An 18,641-nucleotide genomic window follows, 5' to 3' on the forward strand; every position below is an offset into this window, starting at 1 on the left:
GGTCAAGAGACAGCAACATGGAGGAGCTGTCCACAGAGGAAGAAGCAGGTGTAATGGAGAAATTATTTTTATTTAAGAATAATTATATATTTATAATAATGAATTGAAGACTCCATCCACCTCTTGCCCAATCAATCATGCTGATAATTTTTCAAAATCTGTTTTTTTCTTTGAGAGTTCTTATTCCCAGCATGTTTGAGTAAGGACACCTGCAATACTGGATGGCACAAAGGAGTTTTGACTTATTAAATATATATCGTGTCAAGGCACGCGGTATTGCAGGGTTTTTAAGTATGTTTATGTCTGTCTGAAATTAAATTTAACAATGAAAACAGAATGAAGAAATAATTTAGAAGTGATCAAACATATTCTATGTTAAATGCAATAAATATTGCATGTGCTACGCTTCACAGTAACAAAACACTGGGTATTACTGTGCTGAAGCCATGATTAATACCACCAGTGTTTCTGCATACCATTATTTGTGGTCCTTTTGTACTGAGAGAGAAATTCTGAGCCTTAATAGAGGGAACAGACGAAGACTAAAGCTTCATTTTCCTAAACTGGTCCTCTTTGAAAAGAGTACTGAACTATTCTACTCATGCTGTCCTGTTACATTTGCTACAGCAGGACTAGTAAAATAATAATGATAATTTACACCATACATTAGTTTCACATATTGGTGAACCACAGGCTAGCTATGCTAAAACTACCAATGCATAATTTGGTGTGTGTAAAGACTAAAATTTTACTATAACTGGAGTTTGTGTGAAAAAAAAAATGGGTAAAGAGCAAAAATAATAATAAATAATAAAAATAATAACAACCACAACCAATGTATACGTCTAAACATACCAACACAATCGTTAATGCCATTGCAATGGACTGTAAGACAATGTGAAACTTCTTCACTCTGTCAAACACACAGACGTTTGAACGATCAGCAGATCCTTACTCTGCCGAGGACTACGTTTCTCCGGCCTCGGCAAACCTCTCCTCTCACCCACGCTTTTACTATAGGGCTACGTTGGTATGGAGGTTCCTAAAGACCCAGCTAAATACAAGTCTATGCCTACCAATGTTCATACATCGGGAGCCAGCATGTCTGTCTCCAGGTCTGCTACATTAGATTCTGTGCTGAGTGTCCCATTAGACCAGCAGCCTGCTGGTCTGACCTGAGAGGAGAGGGCTGGGGGGCAGGTGCACACATACCTGAGCTTCACAGATGAGTTCTCTGGATTATGTACATATGCGTTTCAGTACAATCTGACAACCCTTTTGAATATACGTGAGACTGATAGTTGTGGGGGAATGGTTTTGTTATTATTGTATATGTATATCTCTTTATGAAATGAACAATAAACATCTGCTTTTTGCCTTGTACCAACATCTGTGCGCAGCTATTAATGAAGATGTCTCTGATTCATAGCAAGTCATGAGCACTTGCACTAGTTGACATTCATAAGTGTCAGCATACATTATATTTGCAATGTGCTGCACAAAAAAAAAAACTTTGGTTTTGTAAAAACAGCAGTTTCACTGCAGAATACAACTTTGGGCAAGTGATTTCACTTGTCCAACTTCCCTGTCCTCAGAACCATTCCCTATATACTAGACCAGGGGATGCCCAAGATTTTAGTTTTCAGGGCCAAATAATGACGTTGTCCAAGGACAAACACCAAAACAGGATACAAATAAAGGAGGCACAAAGATCACAAATACTATGAAGCTATGAATACATTCTATTTATTTTGGGGATTTTTATTCTATAAATGAACACTAAGCCTAGGCATGATGACCAACTTATATAGCTTATATAGCTATAGCTTCTGTCATGCCAAGTGCTTCTGTTCTCAGACTGGCTTTACTAGTACAGCAAGCAATATGCAAAGTAGTCACAACAATGCACAACAGTCCATTTTGGATGGGATTTTTGATCATTTAATGTGTCAAAATAAATGAAAGCAGCTTGATGAAAGATGAGCAATGAGCCACGCAGCAAGCGTAACAGCCCCATCATGTGTTGGCCTGTTAGTGAAGATTAAAAGCACAGGGAACTATGCCGGGGTTGGACCCCAGGGCTGAAGGGCACTGACGGGAAGTAAGGGAACTCTGTTACATTACAGTCCGCTAGTCCCTTAGCTACTCGAGTACGGTCTGTGTTGTTATCTGTTGTTGTTACTTGGATTCTGAACAAAGTTAATAGAGTAGGATCCTGTATTGGCATCCTGGTTGACCTGGAAGTTAGATGTAGAGAGGCCAAAAGGACGCAAAAACATGTTGCCCAAGTCCTTCAGTTTACCTTGGAGAAAGAGGGGAAAAAACAGTAATATTTTATTTTTTGCACATAATTCTTGGAGATGACAAAAACACGTCACTTAAATCATGACCAAGTGCATTTCACACACTCCCAAACCTCTCGTGTGTCCAGCACATTTAATACATGTCTGCTCCCAGCTGTAAAGCGGTTACTGCAGTGAGATCAATATGGCGTGTTTAAACAGACACACCCCTGTCTGGTCTCTCAGTGCAACATGTAAGAAATCTCTCTCAATCTTTTGCTCTCCACTCTGCTTCATGTAATGACAGTCCATACCTGCCTCTTTGAATGTGTTGCTAACTTGTTTACTTCAGAAAGAAAAACAAAAAAAACCTTTCAGACAATTGCAAGATTGTTTGTATGCACCACTCTGCACACTACTTGAATTCTCCACAACAGGGTTAACATGGCCTTTAGCACATTTTAAATCTATAAAAACTGACTGAGCAAGCTAAAACTGACTAAGCCAGTGTTGCACATATTAAATAGTGCTCAGGTTATTTGCATACACTGGCGTAGGATGCATAATTTTTTTTTTTTACAATTCAGAAAAACACTGGAGTAAATCTTTTACACAAAGATTACAATTTGAATGTCTTTAGTTGAACGTTAATCACACTACAACCATAGATGTAAACTTCAACTGATAAGGTAAATAAAAACTAACATTTTGAGGTATATATAGAAATGAAGGAAATTAATTGTAATCAACATATAATTTTATTGGACCAGTTCTCCCAGTCTAAAATAACCAACACTCACTGTGCCAACTGATAGAAGGTATCGACAAGATCTATAAAACTGTCTGGAGGGAATTGCTTTAGTAACTCCTCTTTTTAAAATATTTCACACTACAGCCTTGTTGCCATGTTCTGTTCTAGAAACAGCAGCACATAAGGTCACCCCACTCTGGCCCGTTAGGTAACTGATGATCTAGATTAGATCAGGGGTAGATCTGAGGGAAACCAACAAGGCAAAACAATGAAAAAGCTCTCCATTTTCATCAGGCAATAAAACAGACTTCTCTTCTGTGGCCATTCTGTTCAGGAGCCATGCTGAAGACCAGTCTTCATGCCATATTTTTAGCCCTGGAGAAGGCTTCTGAAAGGAATGCCATATGGGGCCCTACCCTCGTCAGGCAATCACAGCAGCAGCCGTGATTACTGTTCTGCCTGCCCCAAGTACATCAGGGTGTGTAGAGAAGAGACTTGCAGTTTTTGTGCAAATTAGTGCAGACACATCCATGCACGCTATGCACAAAAGGGTGTAGTGAGGGTGCAGAGATTACCTTTTAAATGGCTGTGCCTTTTAAAACTGATATTTCACCGAAGAGCCAAGATATCTCTTTTACATATGTGGGTTGTCAATATTCTAAAAAAATTTGTGGTGGTGCGAGTTTCCTCAGGATTGCTTTTTAGGCCTGTTGTCTTAATGTATCTGGAGGACGCAAAGTCATGCATCCAGAACAACAGACATCTGTTTTGTTTTTGTTTTTTTAAACACCATTTTGTGTATCTATAAAAGCACCATAAAGCATGAGGTTTGAGTAATGTGTGGTTAACACTTCCCTTACTGTCTCTGTATGTACATAAAGGTAAAGGTATAGCTAGTTCTAGCTCATTGCATACAGTCTACAGTTAAACAGGTTGTTGAGCTAGATCACCAAGGTCTGTAATTACAGTAATCTACTACATATAGTATGATAACTGTGACTGGAGCCACTGTACATGCCACTGAATGTGAAATACATTTCCAGTATCCAGGCAAATGAGCAAATTAAATGACAGCACAGATACAACATGGCACGTCACGTTTTACGTGTGCTCCTTGGGATTTTTAGTGCAACAGAATTTTCATGAAGATAGCACCACCTTGCCTTCTGCTCCCTTATTTACATAGAGCTCACTGCCCACTGGACCAAGCGTCCCTGCCTTGTGCAGTGCCAGAAGTTCAGGGCACCAGATTATTACAATGCTTGCTTCAAGGTCACAAAGTGGCCTTCACTGTAGTGCAGCAGGCAATAGTTTTGTGCAGACCTACAGAGAGCTTACTAAATAAAAAAGAAAACAGAAAGGAAATGTATACTTACTCATCATCTCTTCTTTGAGCTTCTCATTTCGTTCCTCAATTTGCTGTGGTAACCTCTGGGGAAGAAAAGAAGCAGAACTGCATGACCAAGGAAACGTTATAGTATACTCATTAAATACAGTCAATAACCGCAGCTGGAGGATCTTTTAGTTCTAGCCTACTTTTTAATACTTAATTCTTCAATTCTCAAGTACAGGAAAAATTGCATAAGCAATTCCAGGTAGAGCATGAGGGAATTTGAGGCACATTTTACCAAAAATAATACAATATATTAATATCTGCTGGTTATTTGGGTACACATAGAACATGGAGCTTTATAAATGCAGTGATAAATCAATTCAGTGCTTGATGCTGAAAATGTATGTTTGATGAATTTGTCTTTACACTATGTAGCCTACAAACCAAAGAACCAACCACCACAAGTTCGTGTGTTTTAATTCAAAGTTTTTCTTTCATTAATGGTTGCAGTCCAGAGTAGGCAGTGCTTAAGACAGATCGTACAATTAACAACTGAATGCAACTGACCTTACACTAACTAATGCTGCACAGGGCTTCCTCTGTGCCACTGAAAACATAGGTGGAAACATGCCCACCGAAGCTTAGCTGAATAATTATTTTATTAAGAACAGAGAACCACCAATACCTTTTTTCAACACCAAAACAGATTCCATGTACTGAAGCTTAAGTATCTGCTGATGCTGAGCATTGATATTGATCCTTTTATCTATATTGATCCTTTTATGAACACACTGGATATTTCACTGCATATACAATTTCATATCAGAATCAGGATTATTGATGCCTGTATTACAAAAAAACTTTAAAAAAAATACTAGTACTGTATCTTACAGAGATACTAGCAATAAATAAGCAAATAAATAAACAGATGAATGAATGAATAACCTCACTTTAAAAAAACAACAACAACAAAAAACTAGGTTTGGTCAGGTTTCTTTCGGTAAGAAGAGTAACCTCCTTATGTCTACATAAACCATTAATAATTCATGCTCACTGTACCAAAGAAGTACCAGTGTAGTTATTTCACTTAATATAGTGGACGGTTCTGTGCACCCTTGTGAATTGTTATTGAGCTGAGTGAACAGGCAGAGTACCACACAATGCTGTGTGTGGCATGATGATGCAATGGGGACGCTAGAGATAAAAAGCATTATTACTGGGAGAAAGTCACAACTTTGGTCAACATGCTGTACCGTTCCATACTAAGATCAAAGTGAATGCCAGAGAGATGTTCTATCAAACATCCCTCACCATGCACGCTTCCCTTGCAGCTGGGATGCCTGGGTTTTTCTCCAATGCAGTTTTGTAGTCTTCCAGAGCTTCATCAAGCTTGTCCGTCTTCTCATACAACTCAGCTCTCCGCAAAATTGCACGAACATAGTTGGGGTTCAGCTCTATGGCTGAGGAAGAGAGATGATACACATTTTAGATGTCTCTCAAGTATTAAAGTGAAAGAATTTGAAGACTATTAGACTCAATTAGGTTTGTTTTACATTTTAAGCAGAAATAAACTGCAATAGTAATTTAACAGAGTTAGTGGACATGCACTACATTTGGAGCATTGCTGAGCTCACTGAATGGAGAGTACAGAGAGACCAACCTTTAGAGCAGTCCCTGATAGCTGCTTCTTTCTTATCCTATAGGAAAAATCACAAATTCAACAAATATGGAATATTTGGAAAAGATCAATACTATAAGTTATAAAATTTGTCACAGAAAGTTTAGGAACAACTGGATGTCATCAAAAGTCTTCATAAAGTCCTCTGTTCAAAATTGCACACTTAGAATGTTTGGTCTTGTTTAAGTGCACATTATGGGATATTTCCAGATTAACAAACCACAACCACTAGTTAAATTAAGGTATGCCAGTTTGTGATGTGCTCAAGCCAATGGTTTTATACCTTAAACATGATTTAGCCTATTTGATAAATAAGGAGGGACTTGCTTTAGTAACTCCTCTTTTTAAAATATTTCACACTACAGCCTTGTTGCCATGTTTTTTCTAGAAACAGCAGCACATAAGGTCACCCCACTCTGGCCTGTTAGGTAACTGATGATCTAGATTAGATTAGGGGTAGATCTGAGGGAAACCTTTAAATAACGTTAAACAAGAACCAAAGTATTTGAAAATGACTGCTGTGCTGCAGTATTAGTGAAAGGGTGCATAAAGTATTGCACACTCATTTTACACGTTTGAATATTAGCACACTTGTCCATTTACATAGCCAAGCACATCAACGCACAGAACAGGCAAAACTGCAACAGACTTCTGCACAGGCTCTAACTCACGTCGACAAATGCGCATAGTTCTCTCATATATGTATATTTAAATGCTTAATCTGTAAATGAAATGTGATGAGACTTGTGAAGGTGTACCAGGTGTAGGCGTGCTGCAGCTCGGTTGGAGAAGAGGATGGACCTCTCATTGCTGTAACACACAGGACAGCCAGCCAATGCAGCAGTGTAAGATTCCTCTGCCTCTTCATGTGCTGCCATATGCATAATTACATGTCAGATACAGAACATGTGCAGCAAACAATGTTGTGCATTTTACACGCATGACTAAGTCTAAGAAACATTCTATATGACCAAGTTTGTCATGTATAAGGGCAGTAATGAAATTGTGAGATGCAGGTATGACTAGAAGAAAAACCATGCATAAAATTTGCAAACAGTATTGCAATATCCTTTTTAAATGGGTCCACATCCTACATTTTTCTTTTCCATTTTTTATTGATATCCACTTGCAATGGTTGTGGCTTTGCTCCAAAAACACTGATAATTCATTTTTACACATCCATTTTCCATCCTCTCTTTATACCTGATCATTAAAACGGGTGTTCCCGTTACTACACCTTCAAGATGGATATAGGATAAATGAGCTCTGTTCTGACTGGCTGCCTTGTATTGTGTCTTATTCAAAAAGCATTCACAGCTGAATTGAGTGGGGCTAAACTGCTGTAGACTGAATAGGCCCTTTCAAAGTTTGTAAACAAAGATGCCGGCGCATGCATGTTGGCAAGGGAAGAGCCACTGATCCACAGAGTGGACCTAATTCTATTATTTCTTCATTTTTCTCTTTCACTACTTATTCCATTCCTTTTTGAATACATCGTTACTACTGTGGTGTCCATTGTCGACCAGAGGAGGATGGGCCCCCTCTTTGGGTCTTGGTTCCTCTCAAGGTTTCTTCCTCATGCTTTTGTACTCAGAATGTACCCAGAATGTACCCCCGCTGGGTTGAGGAGCATAGGAATCAGTCAACGCAAGAATGAACCACCCAATCCTTGTATATTGTGGTCTTGTTTCTTTAACTATGTAGACTGTTACTTTAAGACACAAAATTCTGGATGTTATAGTATGATATCCGACATCTATACATGGACTGTATTAACTGGGGGAGTGAACGGCATGTTTTGAAACTTACATATTACTTCTAATTTTTTCATTTAAATAAAAATGCGGGAAATACAATTCTCCATGATAAGGGCTCTTTAATATATGTACTTAGAAATAATACTGCAACCCCCCCCCCCCCCCCCCCCCCAAAAAAAAGTATTCCCTTACCCCCACTCTTGAACTGGCCATTACCCTTCTCCTTCAGTACCATACTCTCTGCTCGTCTGCCCTATAGCAAAGCACAAACAGTACAAGAAGACAGAAAAAATTATTTTGGGAAATTTCAGTAGGTGCACCTCATCAACCCTGGCTCATTTTACATTAAATACCTAAAACATGTTTAGCCACCATTAACAGAATTCCAGTAGTTACCACCCATGTATTTTGTATAAAAAAGTGTGTCCATACCATCTGCAACATGATAGGACTTTGCAACAAAATGGAGTTATTTACATTTATTTACCCACAACACATTTAATAAGGACAAGATACTCACCTCTTTTTCTTCCTCTGTTAGGTTTTTTTCTGCTTCTCGCAGGTACTCTTCATCAAACTCAAATATCTCTTTCCCTTCCTTGAACTCGGAATCTGAATCTGTCTTTTCCTTCTCTACAATATTTTCCAATTTTTCCTGTTCTTCATGCATTCCATCTTCCAGCATACCAGCTCCCTCCAGTGACTCATGTCCATGTTTGGCAGCCTTAACTTCACATGATTCAGAAGAAACCTGAGCTGACCCTTTTTCCGAGTGATCTGGATTTCTAGGTCCATCTGTCTGCAAGGCTGTGTGCAGTGCCTCCCCTGGCCCCTGATCTGGATTTTCACTGTAGGTAGTCTCTGAGTGGGTTATGGTTCTTCGTTGTGCCAGTGATGTAGTCCCTGCATGAAGCGTCTCCTCACAGTCGTAGAAGCAGTCCTCCTCCTGCTCCGTAGTGTTCTGGCCATCTGGATGACATCCTTCGTCTGACACCTTCAGAGAGTCAGTCATGGCAGCCAGGAGTGCCTCAGACCCCTCCTCCATCTGTAGTTCTGTTAGTAACTCTGTGTGGACAACATTTAAATAAAAAAATAATAAACCTGGGTCAGTTATGTTAGCTATCAGGAACACCTGACAAATCACATTGCTTAACTAAATTTCTGAAATACACGAAGTTAGTTTAACAGGTTCGACATATACTCTTATGTCGGTGGCTCATACTATGTTCACAGCGATATACTGCTCGTCCTGTGCAATCCTTACTTGAATTCTGTGCTAGCAAATAGTATATTAGGATTTACGATCGCTTAGACCCTGGCTAACCTGACACATGAAATTTGAGAGAAATACGGGGCCTCTTGAATATTAATCGAAAATGCACAAGAATATGAAAGTCTGCCAAAAGCTTCAGCTTTACATAAGCAATTAAAATAATAAAAACTGCAGACCCTTAGCTAGCTACATAGATAGCTAACAGGCTAGTAGACAATTCTTGACAAATTCAGTCTTCCGTGATAAGAAGCAACATTTGAGAATGCTATTCAGCTAACATTAGCGTCTGCTACATACTCACAAACGTGTATATATAAATATGCATACATATATATTTAACACAAACCCTTTCAAAATTGTGAGCTTTACCAGCTAGAAACTTATGATTCCTGCCTTCTAGAAGCGACACATGAAGCTTCTTCCGGAATGTCACGCACTCCTTATGACTCCTTATGAAAACCATGGCATCATGGGATATGAAGTCCGTATAGATAAGGTTGGCATGGACTGAAAAATGTTTTCTCTAAAATACATGTAAAATGTTAAGTTATTTTATTAATGTTATTTTTAAAACCACAAACCACTCAAAACTGAAACTGCACATAGATTAAAGAAGCCTAATGTAACATTAATATACATTAATAATGCAGAATAAAAAACATAGCCTAAAATATGTAAAAGTAGCCTATCTTTAAACAATGAGTTACCTATATAATTTCAGTTTAATTTCTTAGTACAAACAGCACCTATTTATTTTAATAGGCCTAGACTTCTGGTTTAAAAGAAAATGGTAATTCTCATAAGAAAGAGGTTTGACCAACAGTTAAGTGGTCAAAAAAAGAAATAGTAATTAAATATGAATCACAATGTTTTTTTTCTCCTTCCTGACAAATGGACTTGAATATAAGAAAGCTATTACAATTTGAAAATTCTTAAAAACACAAAGCACAGTATTAGCTAAGTAGGTTGACATGTAGCCCTAAATGCGTTTCTCCACTTTTAATTTTTACTGGGTCCTCCATGATGGCTGAATTTTTCAAACATAACATGTTTGAAATTCAGAATTAACAGAGCTTTCACAGGTCTTATTTTTATCTTGCTAACTCAAGTTCTCTGATGTCCCAATAAAATATTTGCAGTTCTCTAGTTAAACACCTACATGTCTTTTTTCTGCTGCAAAAATGAATCTCATGATCATTGGCAGTGACAATTCTAGAGTCTGTTGGGGCTCTAGGCAAAAATTCACAGGGGCCACTCCAAGCAGCGTTCATTGCCATTATGTTATAAATAATTTGACACCAACAAAAAATTGTGACGTGCCTGAAAGTCTGCTAAGATAATTACGCTAAGAAGTCGACTGCTGTTGGCCCGACTCTGACTCATCACAGCCAGCAGAGCTGAACAGACCAGGATGCTCTTCTAGGTAGGCTAACTAATGTTACACATCAAAGTAAACAAAAAAACCAAAAACATTGTAACTCTAGTGGATGTTATTCAATTGTATCTGCTCCACAGTTAAAGCTAGGCTAGCATCACTTAGTTATTTAGCATTATTTAGCATATTTCATTGTTAATAACTGCTCCACTCACCACTGTCATGCCAGAAGTATAACTTCATTTTTCTTGACTGGCTTTTGTTGTTGACAACTTTTTGTCATTATTAAACAATCATGCATGCTACTTGTGATTCCAGTGAGTGGGGAATTCATATCTTACAATGTCATTGCAAAATTTGCACATTGCCTCTGCAATAGTTTAGAGTTTGTCAGCCCTTATAGGTCTCCAAATGGCCTGGGGCCCCAAGCAGTTTCCATGCCTGATGGCAAATGGCGCCTCTGATCTTTGGTGCTTTCCCAGTCTGGAGGTGTCCTCATTTTTTATTTGTCTCAGGCATAATCAAAGTCTAATTTTTCTAATTTTTCAGCCTCATCATCCAATGTCCTTTGTTGGATGTGGTCTTTTCCCATTTGCCAAATTATGTTCTCTTGTGCTTTTCTATGCAGTCTTGTTACAAATTTGTTGATAGAATTTCGCCATCGGGTCTTTTGACGACAACAGCTTTTCTTGCATTTTCTTGGGGTCGTAGTTTGTCACCCATGAGGTCCATCTGTTCTCATTATTTCTTGCCACATGGCCTGCCTTGTTGCACTTTGATTTGCTCATGTCTTCCACAATGTCTGAGACAGCAGTCAGCTTTTGTTTCCACTGCACTGTCTTCCTATCTCTCCAAGTGATGTTTCTTTTGTGAGCTTGTTGCATTGTTCTTAGTTAACAGATCAGCATTTTTGGTTTCTGGTTTCTGAACCATATGTAGCTATTGGCATGCGCTCATTGTAAACTTTTTAACAGGATCATGGTGATGTTGGACTTGGAGCTGGTTTGGCCGAATTCCTGCCAACCCAGTGTAATTTTTCACTTGGTCCCTTTTTTGTTATATTGTGTTTCTGAACTGTGTTGGCCTAAAATAGATGTAGTGGTAAGCTTAATGGATGGTCTCATTCTCTACTTTGATGTCAATATCTGCATCTTAGTTTTTCTCAGGCATAATAAAGGGGCTCAAACATAGATTAAATAAAGAAATAAAAAAACAACAAAAACCTTAATCAGGTCAATTTATTACCATTTCACTCACTCATATCAAGAATCAAAATTTTCAGATAGCTTAATCACTTTATTACCCATTACATCAGACCCCAAATAAAGGAATAAAGTGTTAGGAGTTAAAGCATGGCATATACAAGTCAAAATGACATAAATATATGACACAATGGTAACAATGCCTCAATTTCTAACAATTAAAAATACTTTATACAGCACATGTTGTCTCTTTAATGTCCTAAAATGCATATGCACTAAAAATGACTTTTCCCATACAAAGCATAAGTAAAAAAAATTCAGTAAATTCAACAATTTTCTAGCAAAAGCACGATCAGCTTTTTCATTTGGACAATTACCACAAATATAAGTGAAAAATATAACTTCACAAAGGTTGCCTTCACATCTGAATGTGTCTTCACATTTGTATATAATATATGCGTTATGTGATAATGTCTCCGTTCCCTTTGACCATAGGACATAATGTACATAATGTCAGTGATAACAGCCAGACAAGAAACACACAAATAAGGGTTTAACAGTTAACAATTGTGTCATGGATTACATTTTTATAAATATATAGTGTCACAGAAATGCACAGCATGTCTATCAAAGGATAAAATAATCAGGAAAAAGTTCAGTTTCTATGCAAAGTAACCAGAGGTGCAAGTTAGGTCCCTTCATTCATACACACCATACTACAGTCTCCAGTACACCCCATTCACAGCCAAAGCTCTGAGCTATTAACAATTTTATAGCACAAACAGAACACAAACAGGTAAAGATGAAGAAAAACACAAAAATATTTACTCTTAATTCTGTCCCATTTTGATATCTTTAGCTACTTCAAGTCTCAATGCTTTATTTGCTTTGCCAGCATGCATTACAATAAAATCTACAATTCAACAAAACTGTCAAATTAACATAAAAAACACAGAGAGAGAGACATGGTTAGATAAAAAGAGAAAAAGCTAGAGCAAGTGTTGATGTGGAAGCCAGTGTGGCACCCTGCACCCAACTACGTTGCAGCTTCAGGTGTGGTCCTGCTATTTACCCCTTGCTCCAACTCTTCTCTTCTATCCATTTCAGTGGCATGCTGTGACCCTTTGGCTCGGGGCCCATCAGGGAAAAGCAGAGTCATCTTGCTCGGCTTGCTCAAATTCTGGCACTCTGCCCCAGGGATGACTCTGAACTTACCGGGAAAGGGGCTTCCAGACAGTGAGGTGGATGAGGAAGAGGTGGAAGGGCCCCAGCCCGGGAGAGCACCCGACGCACTATGAGAGCCCGGGCCTCTGCCTAAAAACCGGGGACTGGGATGCATAGAAGCCAGGGTCTGCTGACTGCCATTCATGCAAACAGAGCTATTGTCTGCATAGGTGTGGTTGGCAGGGCTCATGTGGGATCGGTAGTTGTATGTCTGCCAGCCCTGACGCTTCCTCTGCTGGCACTGACACCGTAGGATACGGATGAAGGCCTGCTTGAACTCACGGCTGTAGCATGGGTAGATGATTGGGTTAAGGCAGCTGTTGAAGTAGCCAAGCCAGAAGATGACCTTGAAAAATGTCTCTGGGGGGCGCAGTTTGGCATTGAAAGAACCTGAAAAATACAAGTAAATCAAACCACAAATATTCCATACTTTGAACAGTTTTCTTCTCCATCAATAGATGGCAGGCTTCAGCTAATGGAAGTGCTGTCTTTGTAATTAAAAATGTCTTGTTTGCACTTCTTTCAAAAACAAGATAGATCTTTATACTGCATTTTTATTCATTTAAGGGACCAAATAAATTCTTGTCACTTACTGTACATACTAAGAAAATTGGAAGTAATGGTACTTTATTCCCTTGAAATGCAGAAATGTTTGTTGCAAAATCCTCAGCATGAATGGCATTAAACTTCCAGACACCAAAATTCTGTTCCTCATGAGCAATTTAACTGTATTACATTGAAGGCATTAAAAATCTATATAATGTTAAATCACTCTCTTTTTTTCCTAATAACTCCCTTGCTTTTGTGAGGTAGTTATAAATTAAAAGCCCTTCTTGTTCCGCTCTTCCAGTTTTTAAATATAAAAAGAAGACTGTTTTACAATTATGTCACACTCTATTAAAAGCAATGCTCAAGGGAAAACAGTAGACGTTTCAGAATTTGAGAAACCCTTTGAAACCGAAAACATCTCTCAGGTTTGGTCTTCTTGAGTACATAGAACATAAAAAAGGTAATTAAAATCCATTGGGCTTTCCCCACTGCCCATCACTACTCCTTATGTTCACTAGCTCACTCATCCCACAGGAAGCCATCACTTAGAGAGACGCCTTCTACTGCATGCTGCACATCTCATACCCTTTTATGGTCAGTTTTTCACTCCTCGGCATGTTCTTGAGTTATTATACTGTAGTTTTCAATAAAGCAGTAAAAAATAACTAAACAACAAATAATTAAAGAAAGATAAAGCAAAATAAAGTAAAATATATTTACTGATAAAAGAATAATCCATAATCACATTATCCTTTTCAATATGTGCTAATACATTCATCTCATGCTCATAAATGCTCAGACAGATTATTCAGCTCAGGTGTGATCTTGGTTGGTTTCAGAAGGGTGTGAGTACAAGGCCAAATTAAAAGCAGCTTCATTGGAATTCTTCAGTAAGACTTGAAATTGGAGGACTTTAATTTGATCTTCCAAAGGATCCTTACCCTTCTCTAAATCACTCTAAAGATTCCAACTTGCATGTTACTGAGACCTTTTACACCAAGAACCTGTTTAATAAGGTAATTTAATACTACTTTTACCTGAATGGAAGAATATTAGTTCACCTAAATAGCATCTTATTACTGTAAATGCATCATTTCTCAGTAATTCAGGTGTTCATAATTACGTGTTTAATTATAATTTAATGTAAATCATTTATAGCTATTTATATCAAAAGCCTGTCCCACCTTTTAAGTTTTGCAATGAATATACGTTTTTATGATTACAGTTTAATACACTTGAAGATCAAGCAATAGGGTGACTCAGATGAGGGGGCCTGTAACAGGATATGAAATGCACTGTTTGCTAATCCCATACCCTACAGTTGGTACAGGCTTCCCATAGGCTGCTCGGTCCCTCCAAAATGATATTCATGAGGGAAGGTGCTATAGAGCACCAATGGAGCTGCGATCACATTTTGTAAAATGCTACTCTTCTTTAACAGAGATCCTGCACTTGCCAACCATTTTCCTAATGGACAATAACTCATATCACCACAGCCCTGATGGAGCCCCAATGAAAGCCTTTCATTGCTCCTTTATGTGATTTCTCTATAACAAATATTCACTTTCAGACTTCAGCTAAGTTATTGGGGCATGTGAAGACAAAGGGCTCCGAGAGAGGGAAGATTAACTTCCCAGAGGTCAGACACATGGAAAATTTTCCTTCTGAAACCATCTGTCATTTTGGAAGACAAACACAGCTAACACATATTGTGAAGTGGCCTGCTAGAGGAGAAGAAAGTAATTGGGTCTTAAATGAATGTAGATGTTTGCTGCATTCCTGACCTGTTTGGGGGTTTATGTGGTGGGAACACTACCTCATCTTTTCTCCTACACCTCAGCACTCTTATAGTTGCTCTGTAATGGGAAGAGGGCCAGGGAATGAGAAAGCCTGGAAGACACAGGCACTTCTGGAACCTACAGGGTGCCACTTGACCAATGTTGCAACAGACCAGCATATAGTGAGTAGGCTGAATGTTCTAGACAGGTTGACAGTTGAGGGATTTGCAGGAAATAAGGCACAGTTATTATCTATGTTAAGCAACATGGAAGTCTGATGTGTCAGAAGGGTATATAATAAACTAAAATATCTGTAAGATGTAGCCAAAATTATTAACAGACCTTGTCTCTGTTCTGCAGACATTCATTTAAACAGACAGCCAAGTATGACACATTTGAATGTATTTGTTTCATCCTTATGAAAGTTATTTTCTTGCAGCAATTTGCTATTTATTCTAACAACAAAAATGATGCTGTCCATTTTAAAACATTTACTGCATGTCGCTAGTTTATTTAGTTTGGCCTGTTTGTCTATTCACTAACTTCTTAGATGAAAGCTTTATAGTTTGTCTAATATGCAAACAACCATATATAGACAGACCAGTTGTTTGGATACTACATTATATCTCAAGTTTTTTCACCAATGTGGGAAAGACCCAAAAAAAAAAAAAAAGGTTTCACTGAACTACATTCTAGACAGCATGAAGCAGAATTTCTTGAAGTCCAATCTGTACGTTTTTTTTCTTTGGTTATTAATGATGCAATTTCTAGTTTTTATTCTGCAAGTTCAAGCAGAAAACATATGTATTACTTCTTTTAATTTTCAAAAAGGTAAATGAAGAGTCCATGATTTACCATTTGCTTGTAAGTATATAAGTATTTAACGATGTACAGCAGCTGTACATAACATCCAAAACCCCTTTTGTGTCAGAAATGACATTAAAAAAAATGTTGAAAACCGACAAGTCAAAAGTAAGATTTTCAGATGTCATTATATAAACGATACCACTCGAATTCCACTGTAAAGTACCAAATATGTTTCAAATGTTTAGTATCTGCCGAACGAAAGCAAGCAAAGGTAAAATGATAAGTAGCGCTTCAGGAATTGGAACGTTATTTTACCTACCGATGGGTAGGGCGAGGAAAAAGGGTAACCAGCACAGGATGAACATGCCTACTACAACTCCGAGAGTTTTTGCCGCTTTTTTTTCTCTAGAAAACTTGAGTAACTTCACCGTAAGAGAACTCCTCATTTGGCCTTTACCAGTTACGCTACAATCGTCTTGCGTGTGCGATCCTTTGTAATGGATTCTGAGCGTAAGTTCGTTCGCGTCCATGCGCTCACTCATGACTCCCGCTTCCAGATTTTTAGTGGTTCTTTTAGCAACTATGTACACGCGGCAGTACATGACCAGAATAATTACTAAAGGTATGTAGAATGAACCCAGGGAAGAAAACAATGCGTAAAAGGGCTCTTCTGTTATTGGGCAGACGGTGTCATCATCAGAAGGTGGATCTTTCCATCCAAGCAACGGTCCGATAGATATGATAAGAGCAAGGACCCAAACACCCAGCATGGCAAAGAGCGCTCTTCTTTCTGTCACAATTGTCGGGTACTGCAAAGGGTAGCGTACTCCAATATATCGGTCTATTGATATAACGCAAAGACTCATGATAGATGCTGTGCAACACAGCACGTCAACTGCAGCCCAGATGTCACAGAAAATCCTCCCGAATACCCAACAGTTCAGAATCTCAAGTGTGGCGGACACCGGCAGAACTGTTGTACCGAGTAACAGATCTGCAATGGCAAGATTTATGATGAAGTAGTTAGTTGGAATGCGCAGGTGCCTGTTGCATACAACTGAGAGGATAACAAGAACGTTGCCCACGATTGCAAAAATAATGAAAGCTCCCAAAACCATTCCCAGTGGTAGCGCTCGGGCGAGACTGAAGTGGGCACTGGCGGGCCCGTTTTCTGCGGTCGAGTGGGAGAGATTTGACAGTTCCAAAGAATCGTTATTCCACAATTTTGCGGCATCATCAATATCAGAATTCATCTTGACTAGCCAGTATCTCCATATCAGAATAAGTTGGGTTTTTCACCTGTCAGTTTATGTGATCTTTTGCAGGTTACTCCTTGGTTTGTCATGAAAAGTGCCTCCGTATGATAGATTAAAAAAAAAAACTTATTCGTGTTGTTGTATATGGCATGAATGTCTAGCTCATATATGTCCTCGGAATGTTGTATAAGTTCCTTTCTCCCTTTTATAACATCGGCGTATCCGCAGCAGTTGCCTCCGTCCTCTGCAGTCCTCCCGCGCTGTTCCAAGCTGCTCCTACGCATCGCCACTGACCACTCCTGCATTCATCCATGCACTCTGAAATCACGCTCCACCTCTCTTAAGAAAAACTTTCTTCCAAGACAAGGGAATCACTAGTCGCTTTTTGCAGTTTACTACTCTGGACAACGTTTTTGTGTGCCAAGGGTGCAAAATATCTTCAGCAAGAGTCCCTCTGCTTGTGCTTCATAAAATGGTGTTTGGTAATCGAATACAACGGCAGTCAGCATAGCTGCCAAAGCATCTGTCATCAGTTCTATTCTTAGATCTATCCATTTAGGCTATGGATACCTAAACAAACGTAAACAATATTGTTGCAATGTTATAGTGGTAACTTATGTTTGGTGCATATTTGAGTTACATGGTAACTTTACATGACATGGTCAAAATCAAATCGCAAGAAAATACAGAGGCATACTAAATTGTAAAAGTGCAGCTCATAATTATTTACCAATTATTTATATTCCATTATTCCGAGCATAATGTCTCACCCAAACTGTAATGAATACATTCATAATTCATGCATGCTGTTTTTTGCCTAATTGGTTCTTTTCCTTAAGTAATTATATCTGTGCACATTACTTTAAACAACACTAATTAATTACACAGGAAACGAGATTATACTATGGCACTAGACATTATGTTGTCTCTGAAGATGCCAGGCTGAAATGATAACACAGCAAAATCTCCAGATTGTCAGAATGCCATTTGTACCTGTATTTAGTATTGAAATCCAGTGGATTTGGAAATGGATGCCAGGCAAAAATCCAAAGGATGTCACAGTAATTATTTAGCATATTAGATATTATGGTCATCAAGTTCTGGTTATCACTGCATGACAATGCATCCTCATACAGCTCAAAATCTTGCATCATTATGTTCTGGGTCTCTTAGGTTAAACCAGTCTACTGTATAAACAGTATTTAAAATGTTCCTGTAATGTTGCAATAATACAAAACAAATTGGCAACATACCATAATATATTTTCAAGATGCTGCAATGTGAAAAAAAAGATGAAATCCTTTTCATTGATTTGAGAATTTAATGTAAATTTGAAAATTAACTTTACCTCAAACTATAATGGTATCCATATGCTA

General features: G+C 38.3%; 2 protein-coding genes across 3 annotated transcripts; both read right to left on the bottom strand.

The window, feature by feature from the left end:
* Positions 1–1,729: 1,729 nt before the first annotated feature.
* On the bottom strand, positions 1,730–9,501 carry ttc1 (tetratricopeptide repeat domain 1). Of its 2 annotated transcripts, none has more exons than XM_035527460.1 (8): positions 9,444–9,501; positions 8,322–8,866; positions 7,994–8,054; positions 6,803–6,915; positions 6,027–6,063; positions 5,678–5,826; positions 4,410–4,464; positions 1,730–2,302 (listed from the first exon to the last, which is right to left on the bottom strand). In XM_035527460.1, the coding sequence occupies exons 2-8, from the start codon at positions 8,844–8,846 to the stop codon at positions 2,166–2,168; spliced, it is 1,077 nt and encodes a 358-aa protein (XP_035383353.1). In that variant the 5' UTR covers positions 8,847–8,866; positions 9,444–9,501; the 3' UTR covers positions 1,730–2,165. The 2 variants fall into 2 exon arrangements, with proteins under 2 accessions (XP_035383353.1, XP_026878494.2); XM_027022693.2 differs by having other exon boundaries at positions 9,421–9,487.
* Positions 9,502–11,691: 2,190 nt separating this feature from the next.
* Positions 11,692–17,655, bottom strand: adra1ba (adrenoceptor alpha 1Ba). Its single transcript, XM_027022692.2, has 2 exons — positions 16,329–17,655; positions 11,692–13,265 (listed from the first exon to the last, which is right to left on the bottom strand). The coding sequence occupies exons 1-2, from the start codon at positions 17,260–17,262 to the stop codon at positions 12,688–12,690; spliced, it is 1,512 nt and encodes a 503-aa protein (XP_026878493.1). The 5' UTR covers positions 17,263–17,655; the 3' UTR covers positions 11,692–12,687.
* Between the last annotated feature and the right edge of the window lie 986 nt (positions 17,656–18,641).

Source organism: Electrophorus electricus, chromosome 6 (genome assembly GCF_013358815.1).
Source record: "Electrophorus electricus isolate fEleEle1 chromosome 6, fEleEle1.pri, whole genome shotgun sequence".
Classification (NCBI taxonomy): Eukaryota; Metazoa; Chordata; class Actinopteri; order Gymnotiformes; family Gymnotidae; genus Electrophorus; species Electrophorus electricus.

What these genes read in the sequence shown, in the direction of transcription:
- adra1ba (XM_027022692.2), bottom strand. Translation starts at nt 17,262, where the DNA reads ATGAATTCTGATATTGATGATGCCGCAAAATTGTGGAATAACGATTCT. An exon ending in TTTCCTCGCCCTACCCATCG is followed by an intron (nt 13,266 to 16,328) that starts GTAGGTAAAATA and finishes TGTATTTTTCAG; the next exon opens with GTTCTTTCAATGCCAAACTG.
- ttc1 (XM_035527460.1), bottom strand. Translation starts at nt 8,846, where the DNA reads ATGGAGGAGGGGTCTGAGGCACTCCTGGCTGCCATGACTGACTCTCTG. An exon ending in TGGCCAGTTCAAGAGTGGGG is followed by an intron (nt 6,916 to 7,993) that starts GTAAGGGAATAC and finishes TGCATATGGCAG; the next exon opens with CACATGAAGAGGCAGAGGAA. An exon ending in GCTCAAAGAAGAGATGATGA is followed by an intron (nt 2,303 to 4,409) that starts GTAAGTATACAT and finishes TCTTTCTCCAAG; the next exon opens with GTAAACTGAAGGACTTGGGC.